Raw genomic sequence first — 18,623 nt, 5'->3', positions numbered from 1 at the left:
ACTTGGAGAACCACAAATACCAGCATGTGGGGCATTAAGGGCCTGCTGGTACCTATAATCCCCCTGTAAAAGAAATATTAAAATCACCACACAAACCAACTGTTTTTTATTTATTTATTTTCTCTCACCTTCACCTGGGTAATAGCAGCCTTTAAGCTCTTTTGCATGGCCGACACTTCTCCAAAGCTTCCAAGGTGTCTTCTTTAGTGTTTTTCACCTGGGATCAGCGTCCTTTAAGCTCTTTTGTCTAGACTTGCCAGCTCCTCCTCTGCCATCTGCCCCAGTCTTGCGCTGCCTTATATAGCTAGCCCAAGCTGCTATTAGCTCAGCATGGCCATTTTAAAAAGAACATCCCATCACTGCCTCACCCTGAAGCAAGGGGCCCCTAACTACCACCTCCGCAGATGGGTGCCTGCACCAAGGGGACCCTGGACCACCACCGCTGCTGCAGATGGGGGGACCACAGATCCCCCCACCACCATCGCCACTTTGAGTACCTCATACATCAGCTATTTATTTTGACAATCTTCACAATGGAGGTTTATGGGTCCCTTTAGCCTGTATGGGTGGAGAAAAGACAATTAGGGTCAGATGGTTAGGGTTAGGCTGCAGTGGGGAGGGTGGTTAAGTTACGGCTGCAGGGAGAGGCTAAGGTTAGGCTGAGGTAGACTTAGGGTTGCACTGTGAGGGGTGGGACAGTTGGAGAGGAGTCAGGAGAGATATTTTAGGTTGGGATGCAGGAGGGGAGGGTAAGGCTTCTGGAAGGGAGGCTTAGGGTTAGTTTGTGGGAAGGGGACCGTTAGGGTTAGCTATGGGGGGAGGGAAAACAGTTAGGGTTAGGCTGCAGGAGGGAATATGGTTAGGATCAGGCTTCGGGGAGGGAAATGATAGGGGAGATGTTTTAGGTTAGGCTGTGGGGGTGGGGTAGGGGCACACTATACAAGGCTACTGTATACCAATGTCAGAGATCTATTTCTGGTGGCCACAGGAGCTGACAATCTAATCCCAGCACAAGACATTTGCGGATACTGTAAATATTATGTATCTATTACTGGTGAGGTGACCATGGTGCTGATTGAATTCATTCCACTTGATACCCTGGAAGAGGGGAAAAGGGCTATGGAGCGGGTGTAACAAACAGCAGGTGTTGCACTCCATGCTCTGTGTGACTGCGACTCCAGCATGAGCCAGTCGTGTTCATCAGGCACTCGCACCCACCAGTGCGGGCGTGCAGTGGTGGTGGGTAGTCGCACCCATGGGAATGCCCAGCGTTTCCTGGGTGCTCCCATGAAAATGCTTGGTGTTCCTATGGTGATGACCCAGTGACGCGGGTGCCGGGGGCAGGCAGCTGACATCACCGTATGTTAAAGTTCTGGAGGCAAAATTACTAAGCATCTCCCTATATAGCCTGGAATCTGCAAATCGTAGCAGTGTAAGAAGAAAAGGATGTGGATTGTTTAGTCGACAGTGTCTATGTCGACAGTCAAAAGGTCGACCACTGTTGATCGACAGGCAGAATCACGACATATGAATAAGGTCGACATGCATTACGCTGACATGGTCAAACGTTGTACACAAGCAAAAGGTTAATATGGCAAAAGGTCGACGTGACTTTTCTTCACATGTTTTGTTGTCTGTGTCGACATACATTAGGTCCACTGGAATGGTAAAGGGCCAGATGTATCAATCTTCACAAAGTGATCAAATGGAGCCTGTAACATGACAGGTAGGAACTGATTGGCTGGCTCTTCATTTTATCACTTTGTGAAGCTTGATACATCTGGCCCAAAGTATTGAACACGTCGGTTTAAAAAGAAATCAGGAAAAATTCATGTCCACCATTTTCATGTTGACCTTTTGCTTGTGTCCACCTTTTGACTATGTCGACCTATAGTGGTTGACCTTTCGACTGTCGACATAATGACTGCATACCTTACAATCTGTCCTACCCCGACTGTCCACTTCCTCACAACCCCACCCTGGCACCAATTCAGTATAAATTAAGACGTGAAGGTGACACAGGCGCTGCTGACATGACCACAACATCAATATATGTATGTAGATTTTGTCCTATTTTCCGTGGTACATGTGGAGATATACCCAGAGATAATTCTTCTGTTCTGTATGCGGTATCCAGTTCTAACTATTTATTCCTCAATTATAATCTCTGCCTAAATGCTATATTAACTATAATTTAATTGATGTGTGCATTTAAAACACAATTACAAATTAAATTATCTAGTATCTGTTGCTGGATGTAGTGCCATATGTCCAACGTTCTAGATCTACGTAACTGCAAACCAGCAAAATATTCAACTACTGACAGTGATTCAAGAGTTGAAATTCCTTTTGGAACATCGTAGCCTAGTCTCAGAGACAGTATATATTGATCTTTAATAGCCATGCACTAAGTGGTCGTGATCAGTGTATTGATCATTCGGCAGAAAGACTAAAGCAAATTACATTAGGTTCTCTCCAAGTAATGCAACCAGGCATCAGGGAATACACTGTATGAAGAATTTATGACAAATATATGACGTATGTGACAGGTTATTTTAGTTAATTAATATTATGAATATTATTATTATTATCCTATACACGCTATTTAAGATAGAAAAAAATGTTCCACTCCCATCTCTGCTTCACTTAGGTTAAGAGCAGGTTCAGTAAGTCCTTCAATTGCCCCTATTATAGAGTTCTGAAATGGAGCAGTAGCCAAAATATAACTGTGAGCTATATACTGTCCTATTATCAGAGACTGTCCCGCTGTTCAACCTGCGGCCTGCAATTGTGGGGCTTGGGGTTAAGAGGCTCCCTGTCACGTGCTGTTGTGTTTAGCATGGCAGCAGTAAATGGATGCCATGTGCATGCACACAGCCTATATTCACAGGAGACAGAGGGACTGGGGGCATGGCCAGCAGCTCTGCTTCATACTTGCCTACATTTTTTCCTCTCCAAGAGAGACTCAGAGAGGAGAACAGATGCTACATGTCAGAAGAGCGGGATAAGGCTGATGTCACCAAGCCCTGCCCCCATGCCAGTCAAATGCGGCAAATCACGGGTTGGCAGATTAGGGAGGGGCTAAAGTTACACAAATTCGGAGGCTAGTTGCCCACTTTCCAGGGGGGGCCGGTAAATGGACCTGATTTTTGGGAGCCTCCTGGCCATTTCAGGAGAGTAGGCAAGTATGCTCTGGGCATGCCCCCACAATGACAAAATTATTAAAAAAGAGGAGTGTCTCATGATCGTGGCATTCCCGCAAAGCCATGCCTGCCTATGGAAAGGCCACTCCGCCTTTCCAGTACTGAAAAACAAATGTTATGCAGGCATATTCCAAGCCTGCACTAAGAGGATTTGTCACAGAGGCTTAATTATAAGTGTAACCCATCCAATGACCTTCCAGTTGCATCTTCAGCAGCTTTATTATCACTTTCACATTTTAATAATAATAATTTTTGTTAGAATGAGCTGAAATCTCTACTGGTTCCAAATCTGTTCAGTTGGGGGCTTGGTTGATTGGTGTTAGAACCCAGGCAGGGTATGTAACCCAGCATGTAGGTAAGCAGCATTTATGTAGCATAATTTTTAATAGGCATTATGGTGTTTGGCATAATATGTAATGGACATTATGGTGTGTGGCTTAACATGTAATGGGCATTATGGTGTACATTTGTAATGCCCCTGTTTATGATGCTTATTGTGAATTTTTGCTCAATCCGTTTGGTATAGTGTGTATTTTGGCTCAATCCATGTGGCACCTTAATCTGTGTGGCATAACATGAATTTTGACTCAATCCATGTGCCATAGTGTGAATTTTGTCTCAGTCGGTGTGAATTTTGGTTCATTCCATGTGGCATAATGTGTAAGAGGCAAGCACAGTATAAGGGGGTTACTATTGTGTTGCATGATTTGTATAAGGGATATATGGTGTGGAAAACTTAGGTGACCACATAAAAGGTGTTGAAATGTTGTCTACCAAGTTTTGGCTTTCAGGTTTTTTTTTTTATTGACTGGAGTGCCACCTCACCCCGCAAATATCTTAGGACATCGGCGTCCTGCGGGTTCATATTTGCAGGGTACCCATCAATATATCTCCGTGCATTTTCCTATGCCAGCCCTCTGCCTTTTTCAGGCTTATATAATTAGTTGAAAGTATTTATACAAATAGAGACACACCCATGGGCAGACCACTTAAACAGAACATTGGTCACGCCACCCACATTATTAGATGCTGGCTACAACCCCTATTATTGCGCCTAATAGGCCTTGGATAATTTTCAGCTCTAGGCCCATTTAGACCTTAATCTGGCACTGGTTAAAGTGGGGCGAACTGAGTGGAACTGAGTTCCACCATCTTTAATGGTGAGGTGGTACTAATTCAACCTCCACCTTGGCCCTTCACAGTAATTCTAACAAAAAAGCTTTACAGTTTGCAGGGATGTGCCAAAAAAAAACCTACCACTAGCCCTGGCTCTACCTAATGTGGAGAATGGAAGAAAGAGGTGGAAGAGGGAAATGAGTACCACCACCTCTTCAGGACCACTTTAAGCCCTGCAGACATATTTTCAATTTGAATAACTACTTTTTAACATTAGAGAGAAATGTTAAAAAGTATCCCAAAGATCATTCTAGACATCCAGGGCTGCAGCTATTTCATGGTGCTATCTGTTATTTTTGGGATGTTATCTGAGGCTGCAGGTTTGTGGAGCCACGTTGTATGGTACTGTGGCACCTTTCAGCACTATAAATATATAGATATAATAATAATAAGTGCCAGCTGACAGTGCCCTGACACTGTTGGGATGGGTAGGAGATTGCTGTGGTTTATATACCATCATAGAAGTATTAAATCCCTATGCTTCGGCCTTCATACTCTGTGTGTAAATGAGTGCCTTTTTATGGCTAATATTAAAGCTTTGTTGTGGGTAATAAAAACTCATATTACATTGGTTGTAAGGCTGAAACACTACAAAATATATTGTGTCCATTTCTTTGATAATGTACATGAAATGGTAACGTATGCTATACTGCGAAATGTGCTGTGGTAAATTTAAGTCTACATAACTCCCCTTTTACAGAGAAAGGATTATATTCCAATCAGCACTGCAGTTTAGTGACTAAGAAGACAAGTATCTCCGCTAACAGTATATAGAAATTTTATATACATTTTTATTAAAATATCAATAAAGGGCCTTGTGCTTAATACAGAACACTTGCAGTCTGTTAAAGCACTTTCAGCTCAGGTCATAGAAAGGATGCCATTATTCAACTTGATGATCCATTTTGCCCTAACTAACAATAATCTTACATAATCATGCCCAAAGTGGAGGCCAAATATAGAGCTAATGGAGGATAGTATTGAGTACGTTCTGAAGATGATTTGCAAACATGCCTGTCCGCAGGAAGTAACAAAGCATTGTTCTGCCAAACATCTGCCTAGATATTTCATTGTTTGGAAATACTGTAGCTCATGTATAAATGCATAATTTCTCCTCAGCATCAGGCTTTCAGATTTTCAAATTAGATGTGTTATTCCCACATAGCATCATGCTGGTGTTTTTTAAAACATAATTTAAAGCCCCAACATTCTGATATTCGGGGGAAGGGACTCAGCGCTGCATAAGTTATTTTCAACATATTTTTTTGCTCCTCTCTTGAGTTCATAATAGGTTTACATTTATGTTTTGAGTGACAGCATACTGTTACATTTCTCAAATCTACCTTTTCAATCACAATATCAATCATACAATTTTTAAAACCTCAAGATCTTACACTAGTAGACAGGCCTGGATTTACAAAGCTTTGCCTCTTTTTTTTTTTCCAGGCTCTGTACAGGCCACACTTCTCACTGGCCTTATCCGAAGTAGACTTCTGGCAAGTGGCAGAACCAGGGCCGGATTAAGCCTTTGCGGGGCCGGGGTCCCCCTTGCATTTGTCATCACTGGCCACAAACTGCACGGGAGAATATTACACTGTCAGAACACAGAATAAAAGCAGTATAAACTTGGTCAATGGATAACTGCAAGGGGGGGGATGGATAATATATATATATATATATATATATATATATATATATACATATATACATACATACACACACACACACACACACACACACACACACACACACACACATACATACCACATGAAAAGCCTGTGTTTGTCCCTCTGTACCTTACTCTGTAGGACTGTAGGAGACCTCACAGGCTGATTAAAAACCCTCCCATGACGATGCTGCTGCTGCTGTCCTCCATGGGCCTGAGAAGCATGTGATGAGCTTCACCAATCAGAGCTCAGAATAAACTTCCCGATGCTCAGCACTATTAATCATTGTCACATTGGCAGATAGGTGAAGCTGCAGCACTACCCCACTCCCATGCACAAAACCTTTAGGTTCATTTAAAAAAATAAAATAAATACATGCCAACTACAGGGGGCCCCTAGCACGAGGGGGGCCCAAGGGCACTGACCCCCTGTGCCCCTCCCATTAATCCGGCGCTGGGCAGAAGTCTACTTGCACTGATTTCTGAGAAATGGAGCTGGCACCACTTTCCCTTTGATTCCTGTAGTGCAGATGCACAGATCTCCAGAAACATGGCTCTTGTAATGCTTATTCAAAATTCAACAATTACAAGTACAAACAAATACAGGTACAAAAAGGTTGATTGGTTATTCTAAGCACATGGTAACTTCCACCACCCCATTGTCAGAACTTATTCCCGTAAAGCAGTGGTTCCCAATCTTTTTTGAATCACGGCACCCTAGAGTATCAAAATGTTTTCACGGCACCCCTAGGCCCCCCCCCAAATTTATTATATTGGGTTTATACGCGATTCCGAGGGTCAGTTATGTGGTAAAGGGTAGGATTTGCTCCTGTTTGTATACATTTTATTATTGTCAGCTACCAGCACTGGTTTTGCCCATAAATAATTAACCATAAATAATTTGAATTGGTCTTGGACGACCAACCCGGGCACCCCTGCAAGTGTCCCGAGGCACCCCAGGGAGCCACGGCACACAGTTTGGGAACCACTGCCATAAAGCATTGTTTATTAAGGACCATTTCTAAACTGGAGAGTTGATTGCAATTTATTTATTTATTTACAGTTTCTTATATAGAGCAGCATATTCCGTTGCGCTTTACAATTGGAAACAACAGTGATTAAACAAACTGGGTATATACAAACCGACATGGAGGTAGGAGGGCCCTGCTCGCAAGCTTACAATCTATAGAATTCTACAAATATATAAAAGTTGTCAGGCAGCACCTGAGCCCTGCACCCTGGTCCAACGCTACTGTTTATAATGCCTTTGATTGCTGTCTCTTTCTGATTGTTTCACCAATCTCCTGGACTCTATAGGTAGTCCAGTAGGTGTGGGCATATGCACTTTATGCTTGTGGTCATGTAACTTTTGACCACAGGAGGTGATCATTTAAAATGACTGGTACTGGTAAGTTTTTTATGATTTTCTAGTACTGTTTGTAATAAAATGCAACAACATTAGTGGTTCCCGGAGGTGTCTTGAGGCTCTTGCAGGGTCGCCATCAGGTGGGTACCCGGGGAAGTGCAGCGGCGGCAGTGTGCCTGGGTGGCACTTAGATGTTATGTACAGTAGTTAGCGTAGTGTCCCTGTCAGAATCAGCATAGTGTTCCTGCGGCCAGTGTAGTCAGCGTCCCTGTCAGTATCAGCGTCGTGTTTCCCAGCAGCCAGCGTAGTCAGCGTCGTTAGCTCCCTGTCAGTATCAGTGTCATGTTCCCGCAGCCAGCATAGTCAGTACGTTCGCAGCTAGCCGGAGCTGATGTAGTTAGCGTAGTCAGTCAGCGTTAAGCAGTTAGCGTAGTCAGTCAGCACTTATTACATTGGGGCAGATGTATTAAGCCTTAACAAGAGATAAATTCAAGTGTGATAAGGAGAGTTAAACGTCCAGCCAATCAGCTCCTTACTGACTTTTTTCAAAGACAGCCTGTAACATGGCAGTTGGCAGGTGATTGGCTGGACGTTTATCTCTCCTTATCACACTTGCATTTATCTCTTGTTAAGGCTTAATACATCTGCCCCATTGTGTGGGAACCATTGACCATTTTAACCTACCTGACATGACAGGTGTGAATGTGTTCCTGAAACACCCCCCACTATCCATGTCTGCGCGAAGCGTGGTGAGCGTAGCGAGCCCCGTGAGGGGACGCGGTACGCATCCTCCCGACCTGTTCATACCCCCACTATCCACGTCGGTGTGGAGTTGATTTTATAAAGTGTGGCGAGCGCAGCAAGCCACTGAGCCCGAAGCGTGGTGAGCTTATCCACATCAGCCCGAAGCGTGACGAGCGCAGCAAGCCCTGCGAGGGGACGCGGTACGTATCCTTCCGACGTGTTTACACCCTCACTATCCACATCAGTGTTGAGTTGATTTTATAAAGTGTGGCGAGGGGGCGCGGATTACACGTCAAGAAATCCGCGTCCCCTCAAGGGGCTCGCAGGGCTTGCTGCGCTCCTCACGCTTCGTGCTGACGTGGATAATGGGGGTTTGAAATGGAGGCATTTGCCAGTATGTAATATGGAGCACTGGTAAATGCGTCCTTTACTAATTGCTGAGAGGCACAAGCGTATGAGACGCTCGTGTGTCTCAGGTAGATGGAGTGCCTCTCCGCCGCTGCCCACATGATTACCTCTCCACCGGCATCCGCGGTTACTGGCGCTGTGTGAGAGGCACTCACTAGGCTTGCCAGTGTTCTGGCGTCTGCCAGCGCACCCGACCCTGTGGACACCGGCAGCTTTACTTTACACTACGCTTGCTACGCTGCCTTACTACGACTACTCTGGCTGACGCTGATTGTGTAGCTCTGACTACGTACCTCTGACTACGCCAACTACGTTGCGCGCGCCGGCGCCGTGATAATACACAAGTACAATCAATAATTATGTTATTATAAGTTTCATATATTACAATACATTATCATGTTATAATTACACGCACTCCCCACAGCCCAAACTTTTTTTTAAACAAGTTTATTCACCAATTTATACCCCATCCACATGTTAACTCCATCCATAACATCCACAGCTTCACCTACAGGGGACCATGACTATTGCAGCTAAAAACAAATTGCATCTTGCCACTTGTGTACAGTGGTGTAACCCTGGCATGGAGAAGGTCTGGGTGGCTATCGAGTTTGATGCAATGGGCCTCTCCACAGTTTCCTTCACTTTTGTTGGTTGCCAAGGACTTCTTGTAACATCCCACCCTATAGTCTGGTCATTATTTACCTGGGACTATATGTATAAGAAATTCGGGTTAGCCCCTAGCCCATCTCCTCTTATTCCACTGTTTCATAACCCTGCATTCCCTCTGGGTATGATTAGGACATCTCTTTGTTTATGGGGAACATAATTAATTTCAATTACTGTATGTTAAACAGATGCTAGTTTTCTCTCGTTCTCCCAGATCCAGGCACGCGCTTCACTCCCATCTAAAGAATTTTTCCGTTCGTTACAACTCAAGCATTTTCACTGTAAGGTTCATCCTACTCTGGTAAGCTGTCCTCTCATTGCATTTGAGAACATCTGTACGAGACGCTCCTCAACCAAAAGTTTTCTTTTCTGACTTGTAGTGGGCCCTTAACGTAGACATTGAGAAATGGTCGGAGATATGGCAAAACACTGCCTCCAGTTCTATAATTAAAGAAACATTTATAAATTATTGTATTGCTGGTATTATGTTCCCTCTCGCCTGAAGGCAATGCTTCTAAACACTTCACATAAATGCTGGAGGGGCTGCTGTAATGAGGGATTTTCATCCATCAGGTAGGTGTGTCAAAAACTAACATCCATCCGTATGGCGGGAAGTCTTAAAACTTCTCTTGGTCTTAAAACTTTTATTGGAGAGCTCTGTCCCTTATGACCATGGGCGTTTCTATAATGGGTGCAATACACTGCACCCATATTTTAATACTCACCTCTCCTGTGTCCCGCACAATGAGCTGCAATTGCAGCAACAATCACAGCCAAAATGTCTGCTGTGCATGCACAGTACTGAATAAAGTCTCCAGAGCATGGCACCCCTGCTAATGATTGTATTTCCTCTTACCCCTGGGGCTTCCAATGGTATTAAAACAAATGTGCTTGCCGTATCATTTCCCAATGACTTGCCAAAGTCCAACTGACTAGTTGAAATTGTCTAGTCCACCCATGTTTTAGTTGGTAATCTGCCACATTTGGGATACCTATAATAATCAGTACATGACCAATATAATTAAAATTTCAGCTATGTCATTTGATCAAATTTGGACTCCCTGGTTAGTTACCCAAAGTGCCCCCTCACCGTTTTGCAGATAAAGAAGTGATACTAATTGCCTGTGTATAACTCCCCACTCGGCTCTCCACCCCATTGGTTCTTTCCTCCTCTTTGTCTTTCTTTAGGGAGCGTGGAGGGAGAATAGACTAGTTTGCAAGGCACCGTAGCTGAAGCATGGCGAGCGCAACAAGCCGTATAAGGTGATGAGGTGCACTGATACTGTGTCCATGTTGACATTCAGGACAGAAAACGTGAAAAACCCATGTCGACCTTTTAACTGCCGACCTAGCCATTGTCGACCTAAGGCATGGCAACATATTTCAGGTGTTGCTCTTCACTGGTCGACCCAATGCATGCCAACCTATTGTAAGTCAACCCAATGGCCCATACCAGAGAAACAGGGAGAGAGGGGGAGAAACACGCAAAGGGGGAACTTTACGAAGATGGGAGTTCTATTGCAGAGGGAATGTTGCTATGGGCAACCAATCTATCATCTGCTAGAATGTGCTAAGTAATTAAGAACTAGATTCTGATTGGTTGCCCATAACAACATTTCATGTGAAATAGAACTCTCATCGTAGTATTTTTACCCCAGAGAGAGTGCCTAAGCAGAGAGAGCACAGCAGTCTCAGGTCTCTGATGGGTACGGGCACTTTATGGCACTAAGCCCGGCCCCCTAAATAGCTGCGACAGGGCAAGGATGGGCACCGGCTAGGCTGGGGAAAACATTGCTGGAGGGGTGGGGGGATGCACTGCTACATCCTCTGCAGCTGCAGGGACCAGAAGGAGAGGGCTGTGCCAGTGACCGCTATATCCAGCTGAGATGGAAAGTTGTGAAGCTTTAGTGGATGCAGAGGGAGCTGTGGGCCCTAGAAACAGTTTGGACCCCATAGCAGCTTCACCCCCTGGACCCTCGGTAGTTACGTCACTGAGTAGGCCCTCAAAGGCAGCCTATGCCCCATAGCAGTCATATCCTCTGCACTCATGGTAGCTATGCCACTGTCCTCCATAGTATCTGTAGGAGGAGTATGTGGATGCTGCAGAGTGAGATTCCCTGGGGAGAGCGCAGGAAAAAATCTATTTGTGCTGTGGAATCCAAACTCACTAAGACCAGACAAATGATGCAGTACTAAGGTCCTTGCTTCCTGGTTTCATTATAGCCAAGGCTACATTGCTCTAGTGATCTAGGTAAAGGAAAAACCCTTTATTTATAATATGCCAAACTGCGTTTCTGTAACTGAAATAATCAATTTATTTACGTTAACTATCAGTCAAGTAAATTAAAAAAGGAAGGGGATTTGGTACTCTTTACCTAGCACGCGAGGCATTGAATGCACTAAAAAATCGGGTGCGACGCGACCGACGCGATGCCCGCGATTTCCCATAGGGAACAATGTTAAATTTCTCAATTGACCCGATTTTACTGTTCAATGCCTCAATTGACACGATTTTTCCATAGGAAACAATGTTAAATGGCCCACAGAGGCCAAATACCCACCCTGAAGTGTGAAATGCCCCCCACAATTGTTAACGCCACCTCACGATCAACGTGAACCCGAAGCGTGGCGAGCGCAGCGAACCTGCGAGGGGCGGCGGTACGCGTCCTACGACCTTTTCATATCCCCACTATCCACGTCGGTGTGGAGTCGAGAATAGAATAGTGTGGCGAGCGCAGCGAGCCACCGAGCCCGAAGCGTGGCGAGCGCAGCGAGCCCCACGAGGGGACGCGGATACCTGTGAAGCCAGCTAAGGGACGCGTTTACCTGTGAAGCTATCCGCGGCCGCTCGCCACGCTTCGGGCTCGGTGGCTCGCCACACTATTCTATTCTCAACTCCACGCCGACGTGGATAGTGGGGGTATGAAAAGGTCGTAGGACGCGTACCGCCGCCCCTCGCGGGCTCGCTGCAATCGCCACGCTTCGGGTTGATGTTGATCGTGGGGTGGCGTTACCAATTGTGGGGGCCTTTTCACACTTCAGGGTGGCTATTTGGCCTCTGTGGGCCATTTAACATTGTTTCCTATTGAAAAATCGTGTCAATTGAGGCATTGAACAGTAAAATCGGGTCAATTGAGAAATTTAACATTGTTCCCTATGGGAAATCGCGGGCATCGCGCCGGTCGCGTCGCACCCGATTTTTAGTGCATTCAATGGCCGCGATGCCCGCGATTTTTTTACCTGCGATGCCCACGATCAAAATCGTGGGCGCCGTGCTAGGTAAAGAGTACCGGGGATTTATTATAATATTAGTAAATCAGGTTCAAGTTCAGAACATGGAAAAACCCTGGGTTAGCATAGCTAAACTGCTTCAGAACATCATTAAACTTGTGCAGAACATTAAAACGTATTTCCTTTATCACATAAATAATAGTAGCAGTAGTAGCAGCCCAGAGAAACCCATGTTCTGAACTTGACTTGATCTGTAAATGATTGTATTGTTACCACAAGGTTTAGATACATACTCATCCATGTCCAGCATCTCTCGGCTGGACTGCCCTTTCCTGTAAGTGTCATTTTTCAATGACAGTAAGGAGTTGACTGGCTGGTTTATCTCTCTCCAATGATAGACCCCTTATACCCCTTTTACACCGTAAATCCTGGTCGGGGTCCACCCGCAGTACAGATGAAGACGGCGCTTGGAGATGACATCTCCAAGCTCCGGGACCGCGGTGATCCCCGCGGGACCGCTGATCACCGTGCTGGGCTGCCCCCAGCCCAGCACGGCGATCAGCCAACCAAGGTAAGCTGCTGGGCTGCCCCCAGCCCCCATGCACCCCCCCCCCCCCCCAGCCGTCGTCCGGTAGGTGAATGGATGCTGCACATGGGCATCCATTCACCTCCTGCGCTGCCGCCGCTGTTGTCTGCAGATTATAGCGCAGGCTGTCTGTGCGACAGAGGGGGGGTCAAGAGGGACATCTGACCCAGGCCCCAAGGGTCGGAGGGGCCCCATGATCACAGGGCACACAAAAAATGCACTCCATTTTTTATTATGCTGTCTGCTCTGCCGCTGGCTCGGTGCAGACAACAAACATATGCAGAGCGATCTCTCTCCCTCCCCCCCGGGTTACCCATTACCTGGTAGAAGTTTTTCAGGGCCATCTAGCTGCGGAAGCCAGGCGGAGGATGGCTCTGCTCCTGTATGCTGCTGAGCATGCAGCAGGAGCTAAAAGAAGATGGCTGCCCCCATAAGACTACACAAAGATGGCCGCCACCCACCAATGAGAAGCCAGAGTTTCCTTCTCCAGGAAAAATAGAGGATACAGAGAAAAGGAGCGGAGCTTAACGAAGGAGTGTGAGGGCCATATTTGCAGGAAAAAAGGTCAAAATACCGACATATAGAATGTAGACAGGTGAAAAAGTCAACATGACTTTCGGCCGACAGGTCGCAAGGTAGACATGGGTTTTCTCACTGTTTTTTTATCTGAATGTCGACATGGACACAGTTGGAAGTCAACCGCAGCCTCTCGCATCGCTCGCTGCGCTCGGCACACTATTTTATTTTCCCACCACACCCTAGTGGTTTGTAGGGCATGAAATACCACCTGTCGACATATGTCGGGTCAAAAAAACAGTGAAGTCATGTTGACTTTTTTATCTGTCGGTATTTTGTCCTTGTCGGGATTTTAAATGTTGGTATTTTGACCTTGTCGTGATTTTGAATGTCGGGATTTTGACCGACGATCAATGTTTGTCGGGATTTTGACTGCATCCCTTGGTGAGTATGCAGGGGTGAGGGAGGTAGCGGTGAGTATGCAGCTTCAGGGATTAGGGAGCTAATGCAGAGTAGTTATGGTGAATATGCAGGGGTGAGGAAGGTAATGCGGAGTCGTGCTGCGTATGCAGGAGTAAGGGAGGTAATGTGGAGTAGTTATGGTGAGGTAATGCAGAGTAGTTATGGTGAAGTATGCAAGAGTGTGGGAGGTAATGCGGACTAGTTGTGGGGAGTATGCAGCTGCTGGTGTGAGGAGGTGATGTTGAGTAGTTGAGTAGTGGCGAGTATGCAGAGGGCGAGGGAGGTAGTGGTGAGTATGCAGGGGTGAGGGAGGTAGTGGTGAGTATGCAGGGGTGAGGGAATTAATGCGAAGTAGTAATGGTGTGGAGATAATGCAGAGTAGTTGTGAGTATGCTGGGGTAAAGGAGGTAGCAGTGAGTATGCAGGGGTGAGGGAGGTCTGTCTTATTATTAAGTATTTATATGGTGCGACAAGGATTTCCGCAGCGCCTATACCAGTGGCGTAACTATAGCTCCGCAGCCCCCGCGGTGGCGGGGGGGGGGGGCGCAGATAAATTGGGGGCGCCGCCGGGGGGGCTGCGGGGCTATAGTTACCCGCAGTCTGCGTCTCGCCCGGCTCTCTGTCGGGACCTTCCTGACGTCACGGTCCCGGCCGGCTCCTGCTGCAATGAAAACTGACAATTAGAAAATGGCTGCCCCCATACTGCAGACAGTTTTCTGTCTGCAGTATGGGGGCAGCCATTTTCTAAGAGTCCGTTTTCATTGTAGCAGCAGGAGCCGGCCGGGACCGTGACGTCAGGAAGGTCCCGACAGAGAGCCGGGCGAGACACAGACCGCGGGTAAGAAGGGGGGCAGGTTAGGTGCGGCGGGGGGGGGGGGGGGGCGCTAAATAGTTAGTTACGCCCCTGGCCTATACATACAGTAAATAAGCAAAAATCCCCCCACAAAACAAGAAATTAATGAATTACAGTACAAGGCAATTTAGGATAAGTACTTAGGGTACTTCCTCATCTTGCGGACACAGCTTACGCCAGTTTTGTTAGCCGCTTTCAGAATAGCACCATTTTTCCCTTGCGGGCTCGCCACGCTTTGGGCTCTGTGTCTCGCTCCCCTCCACTTTGCTCGCCATGACTTTACTAAAGTTAATGGTAGGTGGCATGGACACAGGAGGGTTATGCTACGTAAATTCAGTAGCGTAAGCTGTGGCCGCAAAGATAAGGAAGAAATGCACATAGTGAATAAAGACAGTTGTATCAGGGACACTGAAATTAGGGTGGTAGAAGAGAAATCTCAGCTGCTCCTCTGTTTTTGTCCTGGTGTGCAACCAAGTTACCAAGCAATATCTGATTCACATATGGGCGCATCCACATTAGGAAGATGCAGAACACTAACCTACACTGGGCCATAGGTTGAGTTAGTGCGATTTGTTGAAGTAGTGACAAAAATTTACTGTGAAGAAAGTGGCAATATAATTTGTATAAATATTAAGTATTTATATATAAAGTATATACCACATAAATGAAGGAAATAGAACAAAATTCAGTAACTACAGTAAAACTATTACCCCGAGATGTAAGGCAAGTTGGTAAATTCTGCCTTTCAGATTCATTTCTTAACAATGTTCTTCTCCAGAGATATAGTTGCCCCTTCCCTCCATTCCCGTGCCCACCTCACCCCCACAGTGCTACATGTTCTTTCTCCCTGGCTCTCACACACAGCTCACACACACACAGTACACAGTGCTGCTGCTGCCTGTCTGCTGGGTGTGGCCTGCGAGTGCTTTATTTGAGCTCCCAGCTGTGACCGTCTATCTACTCCCACCCTCGGAGGAGGGGGATTGCGCTTGCTTGCACACCACAGACTTCTATGCTGGCTGTGGGGAGGCAGCAGTCTGGCAGGGACAGGAGGAGAGGGAGAAGGGGAATGTGAGAACATACAAAGGATCTTTGCTTTTCTGGAGAGTCTAGAATCCGAAGGATCTGCTGCTGCTTATGTACTGGATGGTTTGGGAATTACTGGGCATCGCCTGTCTTGCTTTAAGTGCTGTCCTGCTCCAATGCAGAGGAGATCTGGACCTGGAGCCCATTACAAACCTTGCATCCCTGTAGTGGAATAAAAAGCTGTGGTCGGGCTGAGAGCTGTCACCCGGTGTGTGCTGCGCCCGGGCAGAGGCTAGGACTTGCCGCGTGTGCCGTGTTGGACTTTAGACCAGCATAAATGCCTGCAGAACTCCAACAGGTCAGTGTGCCAGCCCCGTCTGTGTGTGTGTCCCGGGCCCCTGCTGCTGCTGCAGACTGCTGAGCCGCACACTGCAGAGCGGGCGCCGCTGCCAGTGTGACTGTGTGGGGGAGAAGTTTAGCCACAACTCAAGTTCATACAGACATGGGGGATGCAGCCGAGCTAAGTTTGTCATAGTTGGGGGGCGGCATCGCACACTACTTGCTGCTGTGCTGTGTGTATGTGTACATGACTGCACAGTGTAGTGGCAGCAAGCCTGGCATCCCACCCTGACTGCTTCTCACACATGCCTTCAGCCTGTCTGCAGCAGCAACACTCTTTTCTGTGAGTGTAGTCAGCGAGATCATCTATTCATGGCATCGTGCCGCCCATTGGGGCAGATGTATTAAGCCTTAACAAGAGATAAATTCAAGTGGGATAAGGAGAGATAAATGTCCAGCCAATCAGCTCCTTACTGACTTTTTTCAAACACAGCCTGTAAGATGGCAGTTGGCAGGTGATTGGCTGGACGTTTATCTCTTCTTATCACACTCAGATTTATCTCTTGTTAAGGCTTAATACATCTGCCCCATTATGTCCTGCTGGATAACGAAGTAATAAAGGAGGATGCAGTGGTACATATCAGGGCACATGCTGGTCTTCTGATTCTCGCAGCAGGTTATTTATTATGCGGAGCATCGCATCGCTTAGACAAACAAGTTCAGTATCCCTGTACTGTGAATTGATACATGTATTTATTATGATGCTGATTATACACCCTATGATCGCTGTACAGTTGGCTGATCAGCTTGTATAGTTGACTTTGGTATTTCTATATAATACATACAGTAGGTGCACCCTATGTATGTTATGCTTTGGGTGGGGTACCATTCCCTCCTGCTTTGGGTGGGGTACCGTTCCCTCCTGCTTTGAGTGAGGTACCATTCCCTCCTACTTCGGGTGAGGTACCATTCCCCTCTCTGAGCATTCCACAAGGCTGATAGAAGCGTTCCCGCATGCAAAGTCGCAGCCTGGAATGGGAGGCGGAATGCTGTGCTGCCTACTTCTTATTCCCTGCATTGTCCTCCTATCCCAGCAAATGCAACAGCATCCCCACTGCTGCACCACAATGTGATTGCTGCAAATGAGTCCACTCTGGCGTGGGAAAAGGTTCCCTGGCCTGCATAGAAGTGTTAATGTTTGATATTAAATGCCCAGCAAGCTAATGAACTTACAGGCTTTGTGTATGTTGTACTTACACTATCAATAAATAGCTGCTTAGTAAAATTGAAAGAACTCTTTCCTTGCCAACTGTTAAATGAGGTTCTCCCTCCCCTCCCCAAATCCAATATGTTGATGAATATCCTAGTGGCTTTTTTTTTCTGTCACCACATCCTCTTTGTAATTTAATATCTTGAAAGCAAAAGAGCTTATGTGTGTTATTTCACAAATCGATACTTGCATCCGAGGGATTGTCTTTCATTTTTACTACAAAACTCATTAGTGACTTGTATTAAGGATTCGTCTTCTTCTTTTGAGTAAATTCACACTAACTTAAGTATTGATAGCTTATTTTCTGAGCATATTGCAGTCCTACATTAAACAAGGCTAATGTCACAAGAACTTCCGCTGCCTGACTACATGTTATGCTCCATGTACATGAATATAAGAGAAAACTGATATGCTTTATATTGCCTGCTATGAATCTCTGTGTTGGAGCCACACCTGGTGCTTGGAGTGATGTGCCCTGATGTAATACCCGTTGCACAATGCAGTGCACTGCCTGTGTGTTCTACTTGTTTCACATGAGATTTTGTGAATTATTAGTTTCAGGTTTCTTGTTGTATTCATGAATGTTCTACAGTGATTGCCTCATGAGCAACCTATTCAAGCTCTGTGGGCCTGGATAAGAGATGTAAGCAGGGCTGATATTTACAGAGTTGTGCAATTATTGTCCCCTTGCACATGTGTTATGCTGGGTACACACCAGCACGATGCTGCTCGTGAGTGGGTCGTCACAGGAACATACAACCTGCTCACGGAGCCGCCAACCGGCACAGAAAAAGCCCCTGATGTCATTGCGATCCGATCGCGCCCCGCACCCACTACAATGGTCGTTTCTGAGATTCTACCTGCAGCAGGTAGGATCTCAGAAAATACAACGACCCGTGGGCCACGTATCGGATCGGCATCGCAGCAAAATGGCCCAAAACATTGCAGATTTTACATACAATTGGTCGAGAGTTTATCTAAATTGGCTCGTTTTGGCCCATATTGTCCTAGTATGTACCCCACATTAGGGTATCTGTGCATGCACCAAGGTATCTTAACGATTCAACTTATAATGAGGATTTCTCTGCAAAGTGAATGACCGAGACTA

General features: G+C 46.2%; 1 protein-coding gene across 8 annotated transcripts in view; it reads left to right on the top strand.

Moving 5' to 3' along the window:
* ARVCF (ARVCF delta catenin family member) overlaps positions 1 to 18,623 on the top strand; it is a 576,304-nt gene that overhangs the window by 350,183 nt on the left and 207,498 nt on the right. Inside the window, exon 1 of one of the 8 annotated variants that reach the window (XM_083149653.1) lies at positions 15,836 to 16,264. The exons of the other annotated variants lie outside the window; for them this stretch is intronic. Within the exon in view, the coding sequence (XP_083005779.1) occupies positions 16,244 to 16,264 (21 nt within the window). The 5' untranslated portion in view covers positions 15,836 to 16,243. Of the gene's footprint in view, positions 1 to 15,835; positions 16,265 to 18,623 lie in introns of those variants that run through there. 8 annotated transcript variants of the gene reach the window in all.

This window comes from Crinia signifera, chromosome 1 (assembly GCF_055691185.1).
Source record: "Crinia signifera chromosome 1, ASM5569118v1, whole genome shotgun sequence".
Classification (NCBI taxonomy): domain Eukaryota; kingdom Metazoa; phylum Chordata; class Amphibia; order Anura; family Myobatrachidae; genus Crinia; species Crinia signifera.
This window is presented reverse-complemented; position numbering and strand designations above follow the sequence as displayed.